Below are 25,268 nucleotides of genomic sequence, written 5' to 3'. Positions count from 1 at the left end.
CTAACGATATGGGTAAGAAATGGGATGGGGATTTATGGCAGAAATCCAGGGAGCTAGGGTGGAAGCTTAGACCTAGAACAAACAGAGTTGTTATCTCAGGTTTGTTCCCCCTGCCACGTGCTAGCGAGGGGAAGAATAGGGAGAGAGAGGAGTTGAACATATGGCTACAGAGATTGTGCAGGAGGGAGGGATTTGGACACCTGGATAATTGGGGCTCATTTTGGGACGTCTACAAACTGGATGGTCTACACCTTAACCAGAGGGGTACCATATCCTGGGGTATGTTTAATAATGCTCTTCGGGAGGGTTGAAACTAATTCAGCAGGGGGATGGGAACCTGAATTGTAGTTCCAGTGTACAGGAGGTTGAGAGCAGTGAGGTTTCAAGGTCGTAAAAGTGTCCACTTCAATGCCAGGAGCATTCAGAATAAGGTGGGTGAACTTGCAGCATGGGTTGGTATCTGGGACTTTGATGTTGTGGCCATTTTGGAGACATGGATAGAGCAGAGATAGGAATGGCTGTTGCAAGTTGCGGGATTTACATGTTTCAATAAGAACAGGGAAGATGTTAAAAGAGGGTGAGGTGTGGCATTGTTAGTCAAGGACAGTACTACGGTGGCAGAAAGGACGTTTGAAGACTCATCTACTCAGGTAGTATGGACTGAGGTTGGAAACAGGAAAGGAGAGGTCACTCTGTTGGGAGTTCTCTACAGGCCTCTGAATAGTTCCAGAGATTTAGAGGAAAGGATAGCAAAGATAATTCTGTATAGGGTAATTGTTAAGGGGTCTTTAATTTTCCAAATATTGACTGGAAATACTATAGTTCAAGTACTTTAGAGAGTCTGTTTTTGTCCAATGTGTGCAGGATGGTTTCCTGACACAGTATGTAAATAAGCCAATAAGGGGTGAGGCCACATTGGATTTGGTACTGGGTAATAAATCCGGCCAGGTGTTAGATTTGGAGGTTTGAGCACTTTGGTGATAGTGATCACAATTCAGTTATGTTTACTTTAGCAATGGAAAGAGATAGGTATATACCGCAGGGCAAGAGTTATAGCTGGGAGGAAGGCAATTATGACCTGATTAGGCAAGATTTAGGATGCACTGGATGGGGAAGGAAATTACAGGGATGGGCACAATTGAAATGTGGAGGTTATTCAAGGAACAGCTACTGCAGGTCCTTGATAAGTATGTACCTGTCAGGCAGGGAGGAAGTGGTTGAGCAAGGGAGCCATAATTTACTAAAGAAGTTGAATCTCTTGTCAAGAGGAAGAAGAAGGGTTATGTTAGGATGTACCAGGTTAAAAGTCACACGACACCAGGTTATAGTCCAACAGGTTTATTTGGAAGCATATAATCAGGGTAAACATGATTCTGAAGATCAAATATTTAGTCAACATGGTGAAAAGTGATTTTCTCTCCAGTGTTTTGATGTTAGTCATGAGGACACTCTGTTGCCTGAATGGTTACAATTGTTTTTAAATTTGATGGTTGATAATGGGGAACTTAGATATTTTGAATTAATTTTTTTGAGCTTTCCATCTTTTTCCCCACAGGGAATGAGAGAGGAGAGATAGATACTTTCCATGTACAGGATCTGACTATTTCCTATCCTTTTCTGTTATTGGCACTTACTACTGTTTCTAACACTCTGCAGCTCAACCAGACTGCTGCGTTTTGACAGAATTTCCTTAACTTGAAAGATTCTTGGCGCAAGTCTCGAGTTCTCCCTCTTATTGCCTCCAAAGCACAGCTCAAAAATACATGCAGCATTTAATTTTCACATTGCAAAATTCTCAATTCATTTATAGCAGTCAAACCTTCATTTTAGTTTATAGTCTCAAAATGAAAAAGACGTGGCCTCTTACAGACTGGATTTTGTCTCAAGCGTTCAGGCTTCTTGGGACATCACAAATTGCCTCACAGAGATCCCCTTGACAATGCTGGAAGCAGATGTTTATCAGATAGGTTAGCTGCCACATCTCACATTTGGGATTGCACACTATCTCTGTTAGTTGCAGAGGCTGGGAGTGAAACATGTACTTGTACATCGAGAACCAAACTGAGTTTTTGGGTTGCTGCACTTGCAGCATGTTCAGTTGGTAGTTCCACCTGATAGAGGTGAGGTGAGGTTTGGTGTGTGTCCACACTTGCGGTCAGCCAGACATTGGTAATACAATTTCCACATTCCCGTTGTGTAGTTGCCCTGCAAGTGACTCCAAACCCATAAGCTGGTAGTTAAGACATACCCCAGTTACATTTTTCTACTTCCAGCTGGTTGACCTGCTGACAACAAATTACAAACATGTTGATCATTTGTGACAAACTGGGATCAGAGCAGGAGGAGACAATGGTGACTAACCAGCCAGTTGAGTTCAGGAGATGGATCTGGATGAGTAAAACTGTCACTTTGAGCCAAGAATCATGAAGCTCTACTCCAGTTAACTTTACCTGCCAGATGTAAAATAGGAAGTTGATTAATGAGGTCTCCTAAAAAGCTGAGTTTTCGAGCTGATTGAATTTCAGTTCTAAACTTGTGCATATTTATGGTCTGGGATTTGAATTCCAGGATTTTGACCCAGACCAGTGAAGGAATAGTGATATCTTTTCAAGTCAGGATTGTGTGCCACTTGAAGAGACATTTGTTCCCAAGCACCTGGTTGCCTTTGTTCTTCGAGATGGTAAAGTCACAGGTTTGGAAGGTGCTGTTGAAGGGGCTGCTTGGGGAGCTGCTGGAGTGCATCTTGTAGATGCAGTGGGAGAAAAACAGGGCTTTAGTTTGTAGTTTAACAGTTGAGGGCAGCCTGTGGGCTTTGGAGTGTAACACTTCCTCCCAATTTTCCACGGAAATCAACAGTCTCCATTTTGGATACAGTGTGGAAAAGGGGCAGAGTATTTTTTTAGATTAGATTAGATTAGATTACTTACCGTGTGGAAACAGGCCCTTCGGCCCAACAAGTCCACACCGACCCGCCGAAGCGCAACCCACCCAAACCCATTCCCCTACATTTACCCCTGCACCTAACACTACGGGCAATTTAGCATGGCCAATTCACCTAACCTGCACATTTTTGGACTGTGGGAGGAAACCGGAGCACCCGGAGGAAACCCACGCAGACACGGGGAGAAGGTGCAAACTCCACACAGTCAGTCGCCTGAGGCGGGAATTGAACCCGGGTCTCTGGCGCTGTGAGGCAGCAGTGCTAACCACTGTGCCACTGTGCCGCCCATCTGTGCTCCCCCATCTCAGGAGAGCATTAATCTCTACAGACCTGGAAATAATACTGATTTATCACAAAGAATACAATGACTGCTCAGTGTAAACCAAAGTTTTTATTGCAGGATACAGATTGACTCATCTACATCTATATACAACAGGACTGCCCCTCCCCCTCCCCTAAGATTTAATTTACAATGCCCGTGAAGAAATGTACATGTCTATAAAGGCAATCAGAAAACCCCTTAAAATAAATACTGTGTTCCACATACATCACTGAATATAAAGTGCCCGCACATCACAGCTACCATACTGCTAGGTTTAATTTCCCACCACACACACTGTCCTTCCTAAACAATTTCAGCAGCTGAGAGAAAGGAACTGAGCAGAATGAGTGACATAATAAGATCTCGAAGTGTTCGTTCAGTCAGTCAGTGTTGACTGGACACGGGCCATTCCCAGGGTATTTGCTAGGGATTATTCCAACCTCAGCCAGGGCAAGTGGTTTCTTGCTACTTGATGCATGAACAGGTCACAGTTCTGCAAGGCTGGGCTTATGCCACATGTGGAAGAGCTGGCTGACTGGAATTCCCAACGTCCTCAATGGGGGCCCCTTCAACAAAAGTGACAGTGGTTGAGGCATGTGATACAAAGGTAATCTCAGTAAATATTTGCCCAGCCTCTCTCTCAGCAACTCTGCCCTCTCCCCAACCCTCACCCCAATCAAGTGTGCAGTGACAAAAGAAGCTGTCCATTCTGCTTTCTTTTGTTTCTGAGATGAGGGATGGCAAGTAGGGAATGGTGTTTTTTATTTGTTTTAGAAAAAAAGAAATAAAATGAAGAGAAAAGTTTCAATGCACTTCAGGCTGTGTTGTTAGAGAACTCTGTGCAGCAGTCCCTGGTTTCAGAGGAGGGAATCATCTGTGCAGCCTCCTTCTAGCCCATATCGGAATTCCTGCAGGTTGGAAACGCCATGGAAGTGAACAAAGGCTGCGACTACCACCAAGACGTGGAATAGCTGATGTGACTGGAACTGGGTAGAGAAAAGGAAAAGTGCTGGTTAGGAGGGCATGATGGCTCAGTGGTTAGCACTGCTGTCTCACAGCACCAGGGATCTGGGTCCAATTCCAGCCTTGGGCGACTGTGTGGAATTTGCACATTCTCTCTGTCTCTGCATGGGTTTCCTCCAGGTGCTCTGGTTTCCTCCCACAGTCCAAAAGATGTGCAGGTTAGGTGGATTGGTCATGCTAAATTGCCCATAGTATCCAGAGATATGTAAATTAAGTGGATTTGCCTTTGGAAATGCAGGGATAGGGTGGGGATGGAGTGAGTCTGGGTGGGATCCTCCTCGGAGAGTTGGTGTGAACCTGTGGGGCCAACTGGCCTGTTTCCACACTGTAGGGCCTGCTTCAGCATGGATTGTTCCAGATTTGCTCAGACACAACACAGAAAAGTGTCCGTATTTCTTCAACACCATTCAGGACCTCAACAAGTGCACGAGCCAATGAAGCACTTGTCTGTTAGAATGAAGAAAACACGACACACAAGGCGATACTGAGCAGACCTTGTTTCTTAATGCATGATCTGAGGGCAAGTATTGATCCAGGGAGGAATGAATGCAAAATACCACAGTAGCTGAAAAGAAGAGAGAAGATGCTACAACTACTCAGCAGCAATATCCCCTCTCATTTTCCTCACTCCTGTGCAGACTTCTTGACATCTAAGCACAGTAATAGCTTCTCAAAGCAGCAGTTATGCAGTGGCATGACAACTGAAGTGTGTGGGGCTTCCCAGCAGCTGTGTGGCCAGGCAGCTCAGGAGAGAACATCGCTCAGGAGCTTCAGAGACAGCAACCCAGTGAATGTTAGCATTTCAAGCTTTAGAATAGATTTAAACAATGTACCCATTGAGTCAAAGCTCAAAATAAATACTAGCTCGATTGTAAACAAGGTACAAGACATTCTAAATGAAAACCGAAAGAACTGCGGACGCTGTAAACCAGAAACAAAAACAAATGTTGCTGGAAAAACTCAGCAAGTCTGGCAGCATCTGTGACCGGACCGGAAATGTTAACTCTTCACAGGTGCTGCCAGACCTGAGCTTTTCCAGCAACATTTGTTTTTATATAAGACTTGCTGTTTGTCCCGTTGAAATGATCCAGGAAATAGCAGCATAGAAACATACAGGAGAAAGGTATCTGGATCATAGCAGGAGTTGCCAAACAAGGCCAGGCCAGCTCCAGTAACGGAGGCTGAGAAGTAGCTGAAGAATTGATTTGTACATTACCCATATATCACATTTGCCAGGGAAGAATCGTTCTGGAATCCGAGCGGCATATAACCCAGCCCCGGTGATATACATTGCAGCCATCAGGAAGAACCAGCCCATCTGTCCAACAGTTGTCGCTTTGACAAACCCCTCAGCGATCGTAAAATGGAGAGTGGGGACAATTCCACTCAGGCCAAGACCAAGAAACACACCTGCACAAACAAATGGAAGAGTCAATAGACATTACACAGTTCTCACACCGATGTGAACAACACTGGGCATAATCTGCACATTCACTGGGTACACTTGATACCCTGACTATACGGACTATACTCCTGCCGCCCACACTGTCAAACAACAACAAGTTTATTTGTATGGTGTTTTTACTGGATTAAAAGTGGCCAAGGTATTTCAGAGAAGTGACCAGTGGGCAGCAGTTGACGAGTTGTTTTAGCATCGTCGAAAGTTGTGGCACTGGGAAAGCACAGCAGGTCAGGCAACATCTGAGGAGCAGGAGAATCAAGGTTTCGGGTATAATCCCTTCATCAGCATCCTAGGATGCTGCTTGAGCTGCTGTGCTTTTCCAGCACCACATTTTTCGACTCTGACTCTCCAGTATCTATATCCTCACTTTCTTCGAGTTCTTTCAGCAGATGATCAGGTTTGGTTGAAATGACGGATAGTCTTCCAGGGGTGAAAGGTTTAGAGGGAGATTTCCAGAGCTTAGGCCTAGACTGATGGAATGCACAACTGCCAAAGGCGAGGTGATTAAATTCAAGAGCTGCCTAAGAAGTCAAAATTGGAGGGTGCAGAAATTCCAGAGAGGTGGAGATCTGGAAGAATCTTCCCCCAGCTCTTCCTGTGGCCCCTCATCTTTCCCCTCACTTCTCCTGCCATCTGCCCCAGAGCAATGATGGAACTGGGGGAGCAAAGGGGGATGCAGAGAAATGGTTGAGGGGTGTGGGCAGGAAGGAATGAATGCAAAATACTGCAGTAGTTGGAAAGACAAGAGAAAAAGAAGGGCTGAGTTGTCTTTACAGTTTTTGTTCATTTATCGCTTCAGTTTCCTCAAAGGTTCTGACAAGAGACTGGAAAGCGATCAGGTGAGAGCTAGCCAGAAAACACTGGAGAAGCATCTCCACTGACAGGCAGCAACAGGCACAATCAGTGAGCAACAATGTACACTAGGATAGTGGCAGGAAAGGTTTAGATCTATTTAAGTAGGAGTGTGCAAGATGGGAGACTAAGACAGGTCAAATGGAGGTAACAATGACAGGAATGAGTGGAATGGATGTGGTAATGAGCAGCTTTCGTGATGGTATGGATACGTAGCAAAAACCTCGTCTCAGTCTAATGTAACTGCGAGGGTGAAAGCAGCCTCCTTTAGTCTCAGACAGTTGCCAGCAAGAAGGATGGAGTTGGTGGGTCAGGAACAGACATTGTGGTGGGGACCAAAGACAATGGCTTTTATCTTCCCAACATTCAGAGAAAATCACTGGTTTATCCAGTACTGGATGTTGAACAACTGTTAGACAACTGAGCAAGAGAGAAGATATGGAGGGAGAGGAGACTGCGCACACTGCATCATACGCAGGAATCATACCACACACTAACACTGCTCTCATACCTGCTCCACTCACTGGCTGCACTAGACCCTATCACTCCTGGTACCTACACTGTCAAATGACAACAAATGTATTTGTGTTGGGTTCTTACTGGAATAAAACTAGCCAAGATGTTTCACCGGAGTGACCTGTTGGCAGCAATTGACGAGTTTTTTGAGCAGCATCAAAAGGTGTGGTACTGGAAAAGTACAGCAGGTCAGGCAGCATCCCCAGACTAACCCTGTTCTCATATCGGTTCCACTCACCGACTGCACACATATTCACACATAGACGATGCACACTACAGACAGAAACTAAATATTTGACTGTTCACGATATACACTTTGATTATACATTGTGTGTGAACTGTAACATGCAGAATCAATGACAGTATATGCGACACAGCTTCTGCAGTGTATAAAATCACTGTGCACGGATACTCAACCATGTGACTCTGCCAAGAGGGTTATATCAGAAACAGCGACTGTTCCACCTCCTGATACTGACTGGCTTACTGGGTTCTTCCAGCCTCCTGCTTGCCTATTTTGGATTCCAACATCTGCAGTTTCTTTTATCTCTAAGTCAGTATCAGATACACAGAGCCACATGGCGAGATGTCAGGTGAGAAGGTACTGGCAGAAACAAAGAATTTGCTTAAGTCTGCGGTTGTCATTATAACTGATATATTTCAGCTAAATGATGGAGACTGCTGAACCAAAAAAAACAATTGGCTGGAGGTGATGTTAGTGACTGTCACTTCTGCAATTAATATCCCACCCTAAGGAGTGGTAAGGAAGCAGACAGAGTGAAGGGGGTCAGAGATACGATAGTCAATGGTTCCTTCATTTCCTCTGTAATGGCTGGCATGATTCTCACCTGCTCTTGTAAGCCGATGTTTGGGAGTGGCAAATCGATCCCACTGAGCGACAATGATGGCTGATATTCCCAGAGCACAAACAATGCCGAGGTAGATGAGTCGGGGCTGGGGAGAGCAGTAAAAGGAGTAATATAACCAGGGCACAAAGCTCCCCATGATAAGCAAGGCGATTCCAGAATAATCCAGTCTGGAAACAAACAACAAAAACATGAAAGGCAGAGCATAAGTGATGGAAGTTACATGTCAGCATATCAGTGACAAACATAACAACTTTTAATTTGCAGTGTAGTAAGATGTTCCAGGTGCTTCATAGGAATGTTATCAAACAAAACTAGGCTCCAAGTCACATAAAGAGACAGTAAGGTAAATGACTAAAAGCTTTATTAAAGAGGAAGGCTTTGAGAAGCATGTTAAAACAGAGAGAGTGAGAGAATTGGTGAACTTTAGTGAGAGAATCCAACAGCTTAGGCCTGAGGGTGGCCAATGGCAGAGTGATTAAAATCAGGCCTGTGCGAGGGATCAGAATTAGAGAATTGAGAAACTGAGGGTGTAAGTTGCTATAAACCAGATCCCTCCTCACGCAAGGTCCAAGTGCCCAGTACTCACTTGGAGAACGTTCTGGAAACTTTCTCGGAGTGACAGTAGACCGTGTGGAAGAGCCAGGAGAAGCTGAGGCAAAGAACAGCTCCCAGGAAGAACATGCCAAAGACGACCTTCTCCTGCAGAGGGGCCATGAAGTACATGTTTGGCCTCAGCAAGGTCAGAATTCCCAGGCACAGGAAGAAGACAAAACCTGTGCAAAAGCTGCAATTAATGAAGGGTTCATCAACCAATACACTTTAAAGACATCGTCTCACACCATACCGGCCCTCTGGTTAGGAACAGAGTGAAAATGCCCACCGAGTATAACACAAGGAGACCTGTGCTACTCTTTCCTGCCCCCTCACACACACGTACCTGACACGCATGCTCACACTCTTCCCACTACTCACACCCTCACACACTCCCCCTGTTTTGTCACATCTGGGAAACGTGGTTTAAAGATGTGTTGATAATTTATCGATTAATAACAAAAGAGATCTTGGAACAAAACCAGGAAGTGACACAGGGGGCAACCATTCAGGGAAATTTCTACATCCCCTTACCCAGCAGATGTGTCCAGATGTTCCCAGTCTCTGTGTGGATCCTGAAGATACTCTTGAAACAGGCTCGGAATGATGGCATAGGTGGCCTGTGGCCATACAGCAAATAATCATTGTCCTTCAGCCAGTCTGGGAGTACGTCATAAGGGATTACCCGCCAACGACCCTCCCAAACCTGCAACACAGGATAACAATTATCACCAGCTTCCAATATCACCAGCAACGGTTATCAGCCATACCATGTATCACTGGCACAGCGCCTGCTCGTTCTTAAAGGGTACTGATTTTCAGACGTTATTGCCTTAGACAGATCTCAGGCCAGGTAATCAGACACATAGCAGTCAGCAGCACCGTGCCAAGGAGACTGTTATCATAGGCAAACATTAACTTCACAGTTAGCAGGGCATCACCCATTCCATGGACCAGCTCAAGGTTCTGAATTGGATGTGTGACAGGGTTTAGTGCAGCTGGTGAGTGGAGCCAATGTGAGATCAGGCTTAGTGTGCAACAGTTACACAGAGTAAAAGAGAATATCCACGGGGACAGTGTGTCACTGTATGAGGGGACCATGTGTCACCTACCCTGTACTCTGATACAGTATATTACTGAGCTGTACCTTGTATACAAACTCCTCCATCTTCTCCATTGCATGATGGGCCTGCAGTGGCAGAGTTAGCACTCGCACCTCCTCTTCCTCCTCTTCTTCAGGCTGTGTTGTCGAGTCAGTTTGGAATCCCATGCCCTACAAAATAAAAGCAGTGTCTGTCAGCGTGTGATGTGAAATGTGCCACTGAGTCCAGCCATGTGCAGCACAATCCAACACGAACGGTCAACTACTGGCTTCCTTCACTGTCTTGTTGTTCTCTGTCGTACACAAAGACCTTTCTGGGGACTGTCCCATTTAAACAACCCTCTATTGCCTCGTGCTTCCCCACATATGAACACAACAGACTGCAAACCATAGGCTTTCAGATAGAATCACACAGCAGGGAAACAGACCCTTCGTTCCAACCAGTCCCTGTCAATCCTAATCCCAAACCAAACCAGTCCCACCTGCCTCTGTTTAGCCCATATCCCTCCAAGCCTTTCCTAATCATGTACCTATCCAAATGTCTTTTAAACATCGTAACTGTACCCAAATACACCATTTCCTCTGGAAATTCATTCCATACAAAACACTCTATATTAAAAAAAGCCCCTCATTTTTTAAAATCTTTCTCTCTCACCACTGAGTCTTGAAATCCTAACCCTAGGGAAAAGTCACCTGCAAAGTACCTTATCTATGCCCCTCATGATTTTATAAACCTCTATAAGGTAACCCCTCAACCTCCGACACTCCTGTGAAAAAAGTCCCAGCCTATCCAACCTCTCCTTTATAACTCAAACCCTCTATTCTCAGCAACAGCCTGGTAAATCTTTCTAAATCCTCTCCAGCTTAATAGTAACCTTCCTTTGACAGGGAGACCAGAACTGGACACAGTACTCCACATTGGGCCTCACCAACATCCTGTACAACCTCAACATGACGTCCCAACTCCTGTACTCAAAAGATGTGAGCAATGAAGGCAAGTGTACTAAAGAATCTCACAGAGAATAGAGTACAAAAGTAGAGAAGTATTCATGAATGTTGTGGTTCTGTTCGCTGAGCTGGGAATTTGTGTTGCAGACGTTTCGTCCCCTGTCTAGGTGACATCCTCAGTGCTTGGGAGCCTCCTGTGAAGCGCTTCTGTGGTGTTTCCTCCGGCATTTATAGTGGTTTGTCCCTGCCGCTTCCGGTTGTCAGTTCCAGCTGTCCGTTGCAGTGGTCGGTATATTGGGTCCAGGTCGATGTGCTTATTAATTGAATCTGTGGATGAGTGCCAAGCCTCGAGGAATTCCCTGGCTGTTCTCTGTTTGGCTTGTCCTATAATAGTAGTGTCGTCCCAGTCGAATTCATGTTGCTTGTCATCTGCGTGTGTGGTTACTCAGGCTAGCTGGTCGTGGCGTTTCGTGGCTAGTTGGTGTTCATGGATGCGGATCGTTAGCTGTCTTCCTGTTTGTCCTATGTCGTGTTTTGTGCAGTCCTTGCATGGGATTTTGTGCACTACATTGGTTTTGCTCATGCCGGGTATCAGGTCCTTCGTTCTGGTGAGTTGTTGTCTGAGAGTGGCTGTTGGTTTGTGTGCTGTTATGAGTCCTAGTGGTCGCAGTAGTAGGAGTAGTAGTAGTAGTCCTGCATCCATGAACACCAACTAGCCACGAAACGCCAGCTATCCTTAGTAACCACACACGCAGATGACAAGCAACATGAATTCGACTGAGACAACACTACTATTATAGGACAAGCCAAACAGAGAACAGCCAGGGAATTCCTCGAGGCATGGCATTCATCCACAGATTCAATCAATAAGCACATCGACCTGGACCCAATATACCGACCACTGCAGCGGACAGCTGGAACTGACAACCGGAAGCGGCAGATTCAAACCACTACAAATGCCGGAGGAAAGATCACAGAAGCGCTTCACAGGAGGCTCCCAAGCACTGAGGATGTCACCTAGACAGGGGACGAAACATCTGCAACACAAATTCCCAGCTCGGCGAACAGAACCACAACAACGAGCACCCGAGCTACAAATCTTCTCACAGTCTTTGAAGTATTCATGAAGTTGTACAGGTCTTGGTAAAGCGATACCTGGAGTGCTGTGTTCAGTTTATGTGTGAGAAAGGATGGATTGTGCTAGAAGCAGGTTATGCGGGGATTCTCTCGAATCATTTCTGCGATGTTGAGTTTACCTAATGAAGAGTGATTTGGCTTGTTGGGCCCGTTTGTTGGAGTCTAGAAGAAGTAATCTTATTGAAATGTGTGAAGATCCCAAGGGGGACTTGAAAGGGTGGATACTAGGAGTATATTTCTTTTTGTGGGGAGACTAGAACTAAGAGATAAAGCTGAAAAATAAATCACCTCTCTTGGAAAGTGGAGATGAGGAGAAATGTTTCTCTCAGGTGGTTGTTAATTTGTGCAATTCTCTTCCCCAGAAAAGCAGTAGAGGCTGAGTCAGTGAAGATTCAAAGTTTAATTTGACAGATTTTTTGATAGACAAGGGAATCAAGAGTTGCAGGGCAAACAGCAAAGTGCAGCTGAGGCCACATCAGATCAGCCAGGATCTAAGCACAGCAGACTTAAGAGTTGAATGACTTGCTCTTGCTCCAACATCATACATTCCTAATTTGATCCTAGCCTCTCAATACAGACTATTCACATGGTTCCCTATGGAGCCCTGGCCAATGTTTCATCTCCCTATCCCATGGCTGCACCAACTTAGCTCAGCAATCCAGGCTGGTTTCCTCACCGCTACAGACTCAGTGCTAATGTAGTTCAAGAACTAAATCACAAGACCAAGAGACATAGTTTCACTAAACTGCTTAATGCTTCCAGTCTAAGATCAACCACATAGCCATGGGATGTATGATTCTAAATGTACTGCAGGTTCAGCTCAGAGGGCTTTTATCTCACAATCAGATTGTCATATCATAGAGTCTAACTCCTACACAAAGTCAAGACTTTCTTTTATTTACTCATGGGATGTGAGGCCTCACTGGTTAGACCTCCTCACAATTCAGGACAGTGGCAGAGTTCACTATTGACCGGGGTCCCCAGATCACCTGAAAAATAATGCCATGTGATCTTTTATGCCCACCTGACAGGGTCTCAGTTAAACAGTTACTTTGAAAGGGGTCATCTTTGAGCAGTGCACCAAACCCTCTATACAGCCTTGGAGCAGGAGTCTGTATTCTGTGCTCAGTTTTAACTAGTGCAGACATGTATTGACTTCAAAATCTCAGGGAAAAGACTGCTAAAATGAAGGGAGTGGGCTAATCAGTTAGTCCAGGTTGGGGGACTCGATATGGAGTGAGAAGGAAAAGTCATGTTTAGCATTTCTCAACTTTTCTAAACTGTACACATCACAGGTCCAGCCACAAAGGCTAGTGCAACCACAACGACCCCTTTCAGCTTACCAACATTGCCGATGCTTCAGTATTTCCTATGGTCTCTGCTAAGATTACAAAACTGGGGCCAGATCTTCTACATCTCTCACCAACCCTTGTAAGTGCACTGAACCTGTTTAAACACACTACATTCACCTCAAAGTGACTGTGTGGCTAAACATCAGTTCCTCAGAGTCTCCAGATTAGTCCCTACCTTCCTCAATTGCCATATAGACTCATGTAAAGATAAATTTCCTGTAAAATATGACCATATAGTTTCTGGCCTTACAAAACCCTAACTTTTCATGGATCCAGTGTAAAAGACAACCTGAGCTTTTCAAGGGGTCAAAAGCCTGGGGGTGTAAAACATTTCAGAACCAAAATATAAATGATGGTAATGATTCCGGTTCATTGTAAGTTTATAATTACATGAAAATGACAATTCGGAATTCAAATCAAAACATTTCTACGTTTATCTTTTGTTTCTATTTGTTCAAATATTATAATTACCAGATAATAAACAATAACTAACAGGAATTCTTTCACATTGACAGTTTTTGTTTTAATCCATTGCTTATCCAGTGTTTATTTGATTTCACTTGGGGCTCCCATCAACCCCTTCCTGAAAAACTGCTCTAAAAAGTGATTTAATACAAAATTATAGAAGGTTACACAGCCTAGAACTGAAGGAGAGTCATAACAGACTTGTTTCTCTCACCACAGATCTGTTAGACTACTGAGTTTCTCCAGCATTCTCTGTTTATTTCAGGTTTCCAGCAACCACGGCACTTTACCTGTATTCTCACACTGCCCCTCTGTAGAGGGGGCCTGTACCTGGTCAGTTACAGTTCTGGCTGCCAACCACCCACTCAAACTGAACTGGGTCAGATCTCTTCTTACCCCAATGAAGCCGGCTCTTCCCCAGTTACATTTTCTCACTCTGAACTGTTTTTGTTTGTCCTTTTTTATAACTAACCCAGATCTAAATCACTGCTGCCTAAATATTCCTTCACTGACACTTAATTCACCTGGTCCACTTCATTCTTAAAAACCAAGTCTTGCAGTGGCTCCTTTCACTGGACTGGAAACATACCACTGAAATTAACCTACCTCAACACAGACCAGAGACTCTTCTCCCTCTCTGTACTTTACAATGCTACTATCCCAAACTATATACAGATAGTCCTTCCTTACAACCATTTGACCATTCTAGCACCTTGCTGTAATTTCCTTGCAAAACTATTCTTTTTGAGATGGAAATGTGTTGCTGGAAAAGCGCAGCAGGTCAGGCAGCATCTAGGGAACAGGAGAATCAACGTTTCGGGCATTAGCCCTTCTTCAGTGTACACAGTAATCCGATTTCTCCTTCCTGACACATCCCACATTCATTTTTAAACATAATGGAGGATGTGGACTCAGGAAACAGGATTTTAAGTGCAAGAATTCCATAAATTGGAACAAATGCAGGAACACTGAGGCATATTTTAATGAAAGCCCATTGGGCCCAATCACTTTCCACAGAGTGTCCTCCTGCTAGACAACCTCAAGGAGATCATTTTCAGTTTTCAGCCATCATTACTGAGCAATCATTTTAAGAGTGCAGTTTAATGGCAGCCTTGGCATGATAATTATAAGTCCATGCACTTTCAAGGCTATGTTTGGCAATGTCAAAATGTTGCGAACACAGCTTTAAAATCCCCTGAGGGCTCCAATACTCACCGCTGCTGAATCTCCTCCGGCCTGGGAATCAGATTTCTCCTCCAGGAGTTCGGTTAGTTCAACGTCATTTCTATGACTGACATTGTTGGAGTCTCCACACACTTCACTCGGTGCCCTTTGGGCAGGCATGGATGCTGCAGACAGAGCCTTCTCCTTCATAACCTGGGGAAGGCTAAGGCAAAACACCAAACTTATGTAAGGAAGAACATAAAGACAGTCCTGAGACCTTGCCACATCTGCTCCTCCTGCAGACTGTGTACACCCCTACTCTAGATGGAGCCTACCCCACCCATTTAATATCCATCCACCCTCACTACTTAAACCAACCCTCCACACAAAGCAGCATATTCAGATCTGGGATAATGACTGGGACTTGGCTATTTCAGCCAGTCAGTGTCAGCAACAATCATTTGCAGGAAGATTAACCCTTTAGGATAAATAAACTTTCCTCTCACCCAAACACTTAACTCAGGTCGAATCACATTTCGAAGATTGCTTAAACTTGTTCTCATTTCATTCTGTTGGCCTTTCCCCACACCTAATCGCTGCAATCTGCAGCCACACAACAACTCGCTGAGATCTCCGCGTTCTTTCAGCTCTGGCCTCTCATGTTCCCAACACTGATGGTCATATCTATCTGGGCCATAGTCCCCAAGCTCCTCCCTTGTGGAATCTTTCTGCTCCCTTAAAATTCTCCTGAAGCCTACATCTTTGACCAAGCTTTGTGGTCACTTTGCCCTCATCCCCTTCCTTGGCTCAGAAGCAACTTTGGCTGGATTGCATGTCTTAGGATATTTGCCGGTGATAAGAGTGCAAACTGTTGTTGTGAAATAGCAACTTGGTATCAATTTAGATATTCTCTCTCTCTTGTGCTCTCTGTCTCACAAATCTACACCCCCCCCTAAATCAATGATCTGTATCTTTTATCTCTGTACTGCATTCTCTACCCGTTCAGCTTTATTGATCCCAGAGTCTTTCCGCTGTTTGACTTCAAGCAGTCCCCTCAGCTTTTTCCCCTTCTTTTCCCTGACACCTGTCATTGAAGTACTTAAGAAGTAGTCAAGTGTACTTCCCATTCAATAATGATCAGGCTAACTTTCAATATGGGCTGACGAATGGCAGATGGAATTTAATTTAAATAAATGTGAGGTGTTACATTTTGGTACGGCAAACTGGGGCAGGACTTATACAGTAAATGGTAGGGCCCTGCAGAGTCCTGCCGAACAAAAGGGCAGCACGGTGGCACAGTGGTTAGCACTGCTGCCTCACAGCATCAGGGACCTGGGTTTGATTCCAGCCTCAGACGACTGTCTGTGTAGAGTTTGCACATTCTCCCAGTGTCTGTGTGGGTTTCCTCCGGGTGCTCCGGCTTCCTCCCATGCTCCAAAGATGTGCAGGTTAGGTGAATTGGCCATGCTAAGTTGCCCTTAGTGTTCAGGGTTTAGGTTAGGTGCATGAGTTAGGGGTAAAATGTACAGCAATAGGGTAGGAGAATGGATCTCGGTGGGTTCCTCTTTGGAGAGTCGGTGTGAGTTTGTTGTGCCAAATGGCCTGTTTTCACACTGCAGGGATTCTACAAAAAGAGACCGAGGGCTACAGGTGCACAGTTCCTTGAAGATGGAGTTGGAGGTAGACACGGTAGTGAAGAAGGTACTGCGCACACTTGCCTTTATTGGTCAGAACACTGAATATATGAGTTGGGACGTCATGTTGTGGCTATACAGGACATTGGTAAAGGCCACCTTTGGAATATTTCAGTTCTGGTCGTCATTCTATAGAAAGGATGTTGTTAACATGGAACGATATACAAAGGATGTTGCTTGGATTGGAAGGTTTTTTTGAGGTATAGGGAGAGGCTGATTAAGCTGTGGCTATTTTGCCTGGAGCACCGGAAGCTGAGAGGTGATCTTAAAGAGGTTTATAAAATCATGATGGGCATGGACAGGGTGAATAGCCAAGGTCTTTTCTCCAGGGTAGCAGAGTCCAAAACTATGGCATAGGTTTAAGGTGAGAGAGGAAAGATTTAAAAAGGGCCTCTGGGGTAACTTTTTCACTCAGAGGGTGGTGCGTGTATGGAATGAGCTGCCAGGGAAGCTGAAGGCTGGTACAATTCCAGCACTTAAAAGGCATCTGGATGGATATATGAATGGAAAGGGTTTAGAGGGATATGGGCTAAGTGCTGGCAAATGGGCTTAGGTCAGGTTAGGAGGTCTGGTCGACAAGGACAAATTGGACTGAAGGGTCTATTTCCATGTTGGATGACTTTATGACTCTATTTTTCCAAAGCTCTCAATGTCCCTCGATTCTGAGACCAAAAATCTGTCTTAAATGTATTCAGTCTTGGAATGTCCATATCCTTTCTGATGTAAAGAATTGCGGTGATCTTGAACCGTGTGAGTGATGAGATCCCCGTACCTCCTTTCGAAATGATTGTTTTCCTTTCCAGAGGCTATATCCCCATCACCATGTTTAAGATTACCCAGCCAGTAGATCATCCTCTCAGCCCACACCCTGCCAAGCCCCTCATTATTGTGTTCCAAGGAGGACCAGTCAGAAATCTGCACAGTGAACAAATGTGCAATTTGCAACCTCTACAGTTCCCAATCCCTCACTCAGTCAAAACTACTGCTCTCATTTCTACAACATTCTCCTGCTCTCACTTTCAAACTATCTCCATCTCACTTGTGGTCTCTAATCCACACTCGCTTTCTATCTTCTATTCCTTTAGTTTCTCTCTCTCTAATCAACATTTGCCTTCTATCTAGTTGCCTACTCACTCACTCTCGCTCAACGGTTCACTTGCAAACTATTGTCCAGCACAAACTCTGATTCATTGTTCCCATCCCCCTCGCGCTCTCTGATCCCCTGCTCTGTCTCTGAACCCCTGCTCTCTACCTCTCTAATCCTCAACTCTCTCTCTCTGTGATCCCCTGCTCTCTCTCTCTGTGATCCCCTGCTCTCTCTCTCTCTGATCCCCTGCTCTCTCTCTCTCTCTGATCCCCTGCTCTCTCTCTCTCTCTGATCCCCTGCTCTCTCTCTCTCTCTGATCCCCTGCTCTCTCTCTCTCTGATCCCCTGCTCTCTCTCTCTCTCTGATCCCCTGCTCTCTCTCTCTCTCTCTCTCTCTGTGATCCCCTGCTCTCTCTCTGATCCCCTGCTCTCTCACTCTCTGATCCCCTGCTCTCTCTCTCTCTGATCCCGTGCTCTCTCTCTCTCTGATCCCCTGTTCTCTCTCTCTCTCTGTCTGATCCCCTGCTCTCTCTCTCTCTCCGATCCCCTGCTCTCTCTCTCTGATCCCCTGCTCTCTCTCTCCGATCCCCTGCTCTCTCTCTCTCTGATCCCCTGCTCTCTCTCTCTCTCTGATCCCCTGCTCTCTCTCTCTGATCCCCTGCTCTCTCTCTCTCCCTGATCCCCTGCTCTCTCTCTCTCTCTGATCCCCTGCTCTCTCGCTCTCTGATCCCCTGCTCTCTCTCTCTCTGATCCCCTGCTCTCTCTCTCTCTCTCTCTCTCTGATCCCCTGCTCTCTCTCTCTCCCTCTCTCTGATCCCCTGCTCCCTCTCTCTGATCCCCTGCTCTCTCTCTCTGTCTAATCCCCTGCTCTCTCTCTCTCTCTAATCCCCTGCTCTCTCTCTCTCTGATCCCCTGCTCTGTCTCTCTGATCCCCTGCTATCTCTCTCTTTCTGATCCCCTGCTCTCTCTCTCTGATCCCCTGCTCTCTCTCTCTCTCTAATCCCCTGCTCTCTCTCTCTCTCTAATCCACTGGTCTCTCTCTCTCTCTGATCCCCTGCTCTCTCTCTCTCTCTGATCCCCTGCTCTCTCTCTCTCTGATCCCCTGCTCTCTCTCTCTCTGATCCCCTGCTCTCTCTCTCTCTCTGATCCCCTGCTCTCTCTCTCTCTGATCCACTGCTCTCTCTCTCTCTCTGATCCCCTGCTCTCTCTCTCTCTGACCCCCTGCTCTCTCTCACTCTGATCCCCTGCTCTCTCTCTGATCCCCTGCTCTCTCTCTGATCCCCTGCTCTCTCTCTCTGTGATCCTCTGCTCTCTCTCTCTCTCTGATCCCCTGCTCTCTCTCTCTCTCTGATCCCCTGCTCTCTCTCTCTGATCCCATCCGCTCGCTCTCTCTCTCTGATCCCCTGCTCTCTCTCTCTCTCTCTGTGATCCCCTGCTCTCTCTCTCTCTGATCCCCGCTCTCCCTCTCTCTGATCCCCTGCTCTCTCTCTCTCTGATGCCCTGCTCTCTCTCTCTCTCTGATCCCCTGCTCTCTCTCTCTCTGATCCCCTCCTCTCTCTCTCTCTCTGATCCCCTCCTCTCTCTCTCTCTCTCTGATCTCCTGCTCTCTCTCTCTCTGACCCACTGCTCTCTCTCTCTCTCTGATCCCCTGCTCTCTCTCTCTCTCTCTCTGATACCCTGCTCTCTCTCTCTCTCTCTCTGTGATCCCCGGCTCTCTCTCTGATCCCCTGCTCTCTCACTCTCTGATCCCCTGCTCTCTCTCTCTCTGATCCCCTGCTCTCTCTCACTCTCTGTCCGATCCCCTGCTCTCTCTCATTCTCCGATCCCCTGCTCTCTCTCTCTCTCTCTGATCCCCTGCTCTCTCTCTCTCTGATGCCCTGCTCTCTCTCTCTCTCTGATCCCCTGCTCTCTCTCTCTTATCCGCTGCTCTCTCTCTCTCTCTCTGATCCCCTCCTCTCTCTCTCTCTCTCTCTCTCTGATCCCCTGCTCTCTCTCTCTCTGACCCACTGCTCTCTCTCTCTCTCTGATCCCCTGCTCTCTCTCTCTCTGATCCCCTGCTCTCACTCTCTCTCTCTGTGATCCCCTGCTCTCTCTCTGATCCCCTGCTCTCTCACTCTCTGATCTCCTGCTCTCTCTCTCTCTGATCCCCTGCTCTCTCTCTCTCTCTGATCCCCTGCTCTCTCTCTCTCTCTGTCTGATCCCCTGCTCCCTCTCTCTCTCCGATCCCCTGCTCTCTCTCTCTCTCTGATCCCCTGCTCTCTCTCTCTCTCTCTGATCCCCTGTTCTCTCTCTCTCTCTCTCTGATCCCCTGTTCTCTCTCTCTCTCTCTCTCTGATCCCCTGTTCTCTCTCTCTCTCTGATCCCCTGCTCTCTCTCTCTCTGATCCCCTGTTCTCTCTCTCTCTCTCTCTCTGATCCCCTGCTCTCTCTCTCTCTCTCTCTGATCCCCTGTTCTCTCTCTCTCTCTCTCTCTGATCCCCTGCTCTCTCTCTCTCTCTCTGATCCCCTGCTCTCTCTCTCTCTCTCTCTCTGATCCCCTGTTCTCTCTCTCTCTCTCTCTGATCCCCTGTTCTCTCTCTCTCTCTGATCCCCTGCTCTCTCTCTCTCTGATCCCCTGCTCTCTCTCTCTCTCTCTCTCTGATCCCCTGCTCTCTCTCTCTCTCTCTCTGATCCCCTGCTCTCTCTCTCTGATCCCCTGCTCTCTCTCTCTCTCTCTGATCCCCTGTTCTCTCTCTCTCTCTCTGATCCCCTGCTCTCTCTCTCTCTCTCTCTGATCCCCTGTTCTCTCTCTCTCTCTCTGATCCCCTGCTCTCTCTCTCTCTCTGATCCCCTGTTCTCTCTCTCTCTCTGATCCCCTGTTCTCTCTTTCTCTCTCTCTGATCCCCTGTTCTCTCTCTCTCTCTCTCTGATCCCCTGTTCTCTCTCTCTCTCTCTCTGATCCCCTGCTCTCTCTCTCTCTCTGATCCCCTGCTCTCTCTCTCTCTCTCTCTCTGATCCCCTGTTCTCTCTCTCTCTCTCTCTCTGATCCCCTGCTCTCTCTCTCTCTCTGATCCCCTGCTCTCTCTCTCTCTCTGATCCCCTGCTCTCTCTCTCTCTCTGATCCCCTGTTCTCTCTCTCTCTCTCTGATCCCCTGCTCTCTCTCTCTGATCCCCTGCTCTCTCTCTCTCTCTCTCTGATCCCCTGTTCTCTCTCTCTCTCTCTGATCCCCTGTTCTCTCTCTCTCTCTCTGATCCCCTGTTCTCTCTCTCTCTCTCTCTCTGATCCCCTGCTCTCTCTCTCTCTCTCTGATCCCCTGTTCTCTCTCTCTCTCTGATCCCCTGTTCTCTCTCTCTCTCTGATGCCCTGCTCTCTCTCTCTCTGATCCCCTGCTCTCTCTCTCTCTCTCTGATCCCCTGTTCTCTCTCTCTCTCTCTCTGATCCCCTGTTCTCTCTCTCTCTCTCTCTGATCCCCTGTTCTCTCTCTCTCTCTCTGATCCCCTGCTCTCTCTCTCTCTCTCTGATCCCCTGCTCTCTCTCTCTCTCTGATCCCCTGCTCTCTCTCTCTCTCTGATCCCCTGTTCTCTCTCTCTCTCTCTGATCCCCTGCTCTCTCTCTCTCTCTCTGATCCCCTGCTCTCTCTCTCTCTCTCTGATCCCCTGCTCTCTCTCTCCCTCTCTCTCTGATCCCCTGCTCTCTCTCTCTCTCTCTGATCCCCTGCTCTCTCTCTCCCTCTCTCTCTGATCCCCTGTTCTCTCTCTCTCTCTCTCTGATCCCCTGCTCTCTCTCTCTCTCTCTCTCTGATCCCCTGCTCTCTCTCTCTCTGATCCCCTGCTCTCTCTCTCTCTCTCTCTGATCCCCTGCTCCCTCTCTCTGATCCCCTGCTCTCTCTCTCTGAACCCCTGCTATCTCTCTCTCTCTGATCCCCTGTTCTCTCTCTCTCTCTGTCTAATCCCCTGCTCTCTCTCTCTCTCTCTAATCCCCTGCTCTCTCTCTCTGATCCCCTGCTCTCTCTCTCTGAACCCCTGCTATCTCTCTCTCTCTGATCCCCTGCTCTCTCTCTCTGATCCCCTGCTCTCTCTCTCTCTCTCTAATCCCCTGCTCTCTCTCTCTCTCTAATCCACTGGTCTCTCTCTCTCTCTGATTCCCTGCTCTCTCTCTCTCTCTGATCCCCTGCTCTCTCTCTCTCTGATCCCCTGCTCTCTCTCTCTCTGATCCCCTGCTCTCTCTCTCTCTCTGATCCCCTGCTCTCTCTCTCTCTGATCCACTGCTCTCTCTCTCTCTGATCCCCTGCTCTCTCTCTCTCTGACCCCCTGCTCTCTCTCACTCTGATCCCCTGCTCTCTCTCTGATCCCCTGCTCTCTCTCTGATCCCCTGCTCTCTCTCTCTGTGATCCTCTGCTCTCTCTCTCTCTGAACCCCTGCTCTCTCTCTCTCTGATCCCCTGCTCTCTCTCTCTCTCTGATCCCCTGCTCTCTCTCTCTGATCCCATCCGCTCGCTCTCTCTCTCTGATCCCCTGCTCTCTCTCTCTCTCTCTGTGATCCCCTGCTCTCTCTCTCTCTGATCCCCGCTCTCCCTCTCTCTGATCCCCTGCTCTCTCTCTCTCTGATGCCCTGCTCTCTCTCTCTCTCTGATCCCCTGCTCTCTCTCTCTCTGATCCCCTCCTCTCTCTCTCTCTGATCCCCTCCTCTCTCTCTCTCTCTGATCTCCTGCTCTCTCTCTCTCTGACCCACTGCTCTCTCTCTCTCTCTGATCCCCTGCTCTCTCTCTCTCTCTCTGATACCCTGCTCTCTCTCTCTCTCTCTCTGTGATCCCCTGCTCTCTCTCTGATCCCCTGCTCTCTCACTCTCTGATCCCCTGCTCTCTCTCTCTCTGATCCCCTGCTCTCTCTCACTCTCTGTCCGATCCCCTGCTCTCTCTCATTCTCCGATCCCCTGCTCTTTCTCTCTCTCTCTGATCCCCTGCTCTCTCTCTCTCTGATGCCCTGCTCTCTCTCTCTCTCTGATCCCCTGCTCTCTCTCTCTTATCCGCTGCTCTCTCTCTCTCTCTGATCCCCTCCTCTCTCTCTCTCTCTCTCTGATCCCCTGCTCTCTCTCTCTCAGACCCACTGCTCTCTCTCTCTCTCTGATCCCCTGCTCTCTCTCTCTCTCTGATCCCCTGCTCTCACTCTCTCTCTCTGTGATCCCCTGCTCTCTCTCTGATCCCCTGCTCTCTCACTCTCTGATCTCCTGCTCTCTCTCTCTCTGATCCCCTGCTCTCTCTCTCTCTCTGATCCCCTGCTCTCTCTCTCTCTGTGTCTGATCCCCTGCTCCCTCTCTCTCTCCGATCCCCTGCTCTCTCTCTCTCTGATCCCCTGCTCTCTCTCTCTCTCTCTGATCCCCTGTTCTCTCTCTCTCTCTCTCTGATCCCCTGTTCTCTCTCTCTCTCTCTCTGATCCCCTGTTCTCTCTCTCTCTCTGATCCCCTGCTCTCTCTCTCTCTGATCCCCTGTTCTCTCTCTCTCTCTCTCTGATCCCCTGCTCTCTCTCTCTCTCTCTCTGATCCCCTGTTCTCTCTCTCTCTCTCTCTGATCCCCTGCTCTCTCTCTCTCTCTCTCTGATCCCCTGCTCTCTCTCACTCTCTCTCTGATCCCCTGCTCTCTCTCTCTCTCTCTCTCTGATCCCCTGTTCTCTCTCTCTCTCTGATCCCCTGCTCTCTCTCTCTCTGATCCCCTGTTCTCTCTCTCTCTCTCTCTGATCCCCTGCTCTCTCTCTCTCTCTCTCTGATCCCCTGTTCTCTCTCTCTCTCTCTCTCTCTGATCCCCTGCTCTCTCTCTCTCTCTCTGATCCCCTGCTCTCTCTCTCTCTCTCTCTGATCCCCTGTTCTCTCTCTCTCTCTCTGATCCCCTGCTCTCTCTCTCTCTCTCTCTGATCCCCTGTTCTCTCTCTCTCTCTCTCTGATCCCCTGCTCTCTCTCTCTCTCTGATCCCCTGTTCTCTCTCTCTCTCTCTCTGATCCCCTGTTCTCTCTCTCTCTCTCTCTCTGATCCCCTGTTCTCTCTCTCTCTCTCTCTGATCCCCTGTTCTCTCTCTCTCTCTCTCTGATCCCCTGTTCTCTCTCTCTCTCTCTCTGATCCCCTGCTCTCTCTCTCTCTCTGATCCCCTGCTCTCTCTCTCTCTCTGATCCCCTGCTCTCTCTCTCTCTCTGATCCCCTGCTCTCTCTCTCTCTCTGATCCCCTGTTCTCTCTCTCTCTCTCTGATCCCCTGCTCTCTCTCTCTGATCCCCTGCTCTCTCTCTCTCTCTCTGATCCCCTGTTCTCTCTCTCTCTGATCCCCTGTTCTCTCTCTCTCTCTCTGATCCCCTGTTCTCTCTCTCTCTCTCTCTGATCCCCTGCTCTCTCTCTCTCTCTCTGATCCCCTGTTCTCTCTCTCTCTCTGATCCCCTGTTCTCTCTCTCTCTCTGATCCCCTGCTCTCTCTCTCTGATCCCCTGCTCTCTCTCTCTCTCTGATCCCCTGTTCTCTCTCTCTCTCTCTCTGATCCCCTGTTCTCTCTCTCTCTGATCCCCTGTTCTCTCTCTCTCTCTCTGATCCCCTGCTCTCTCTCTCTCTCTCTGATCCCCTGCTCTCTCTCTCTCTCTCTGATCCCCTGCTCTCTCTCTCTCTCTCTGATCCCCTGCTCTCTCTCTCTCTCTGATCCCCTGCTCTCTCTCTCTCTCTGATCCCCTGTTCTCTCTCTCTCTCTCTGATCCCCTGCTCTCTCTCTCTCTCTCTGATCCCCTGCTCTCTCTCTCTCTCTCTGATCCCCTGCTCTCTCTCTCTCTCTCTGATCCCCTGCTCTCTCTCTCTGATCCCCTGCTCTCTCTCTCTCTCTCTGATCCCCTGTTCTCTCTCTCTCTCTCTGATCCCCTGCTCTCTCTCTCTCTCTCTCTGATCCCCTGTTCTCTCTCTCTCTCTCTCTGATCCCCTGCTCTCTCTCTCTCTCTGATCCCCTGCTCTCTCTCTCTCTCTGATCCCCTGTTCTCTCTCTCTCTCTCTGATCCCCTGCTCTCTCTGTCTGATCCCCTGCTCTCTCTCTCTCTCTCTCTGATCCCCTGTTCTCTCTCTCTCTCTCTCTGATCCCCTGCTCTCTCTCTCTCTCTCTCTGATCCCCTGTTCTCTCTCTCTCTGATCCCCTGTTCTCTCTCTCTCTCTCTCTGATCCCCTGCTCTCTCTCTCTCTCTGATCCCCTGTTCTCTCTCTCTCTCTCTCTCTGATCCCCTGCTCTCTCTCTCTCTCTCTCTGATCCCCTGCTCTCTCTCTCTCTCTGATCCCCTGCTCTCTCTCTCTCTCTCTGATCCCCTGCTCTCTCTCTCTCTCTGATCCCCTGTTCTCTCTCTCTCTCTCTGATCCCCTGCTCTCTCTCTCTGATCCCCTGCTCTCTCTCTCTCTCGCTGATCCCCTGTTCTCTCTCTCTCTCTGATCCCCTGTTCTCTCTCTCTCTCTCTCTGATCCCCTGTTCTCTCTCTCTCTCTCTCTGATTCCCTGCTCTCTCTCTCTCTCTCTGATCCCCTGTTCTCTCTCTCTCTCTGATCCCCTGCTCTCTCTCTCTCTCTCTGATCCCCTGTTCTCTCTCTCTCTCTCTCTGATCCCCTGTTCTCTCTCTCTCTCTGATCCCCTGTTCTCTCTCTCTCTCTCTCTCTCTCTCTGATCCCCTGCTCTCTCTCTCTCTCTGATCCCCTGCTCTCTCTCTCTGATCCCCTGCTCTCTCTCTCTCTCTGTCTGATCCCCTGCTCTCTCTCTCTCTCTCTGAT

The 25,268-nt window shown here is 47.8% G+C and overlaps 1 protein-coding gene across 1 annotated transcript in view; it reads right to left on the bottom strand.

Annotated features, from left to right (window-relative positions):
- Positions 1-3,313: 3,313 nt before the first annotated feature.
- LOC122563324 (adiponectin receptor protein 1-like) overlaps positions 3,314-25,268 on the bottom strand; it is a 37,279-nt gene continuing 15,324 nt past the window's right edge. The window contains exons 2-8 of the mRNA XM_087973736.1: positions 14,796-14,967; positions 9,724-9,849; positions 9,111-9,282; positions 8,572-8,758; positions 7,965-8,152; positions 5,503-5,696; positions 3,314-4,249 (exon numbers count right to left, since the gene is read on the bottom strand). Of these exons, the coding sequence (XP_087829862.1) occupies positions 4,121-4,249; positions 5,503-5,696; positions 7,965-8,152; positions 8,572-8,758; positions 9,111-9,282; positions 9,724-9,849; positions 14,796-14,967 (1,168 nt within the window). The 3' untranslated portion in view covers positions 3,314-4,120. The remainder of the gene's footprint in view (positions 4,250-5,502; positions 5,697-7,964; positions 8,153-8,571; positions 8,759-9,110; positions 9,283-9,723; positions 9,850-14,795; positions 14,968-25,268) is intronic.

Source organism: Chiloscyllium plagiosum, unplaced genomic scaffold (genome assembly GCF_037043375.1).
Source record: "Chiloscyllium plagiosum isolate Xiang-an unplaced genomic scaffold, Cpla_swu_hap1 HiC_scaffold_26, whole genome shotgun sequence".
In the NCBI taxonomy this organism is placed as follows: domain Eukaryota; kingdom Metazoa; phylum Chordata; class Chondrichthyes; order Orectolobiformes; family Hemiscylliidae; genus Chiloscyllium; species Chiloscyllium plagiosum.
The sequence above is the reverse complement of the archived record's forward strand: the minus strand, read 5'-3'. Positions and strand labels throughout refer to the sequence as shown.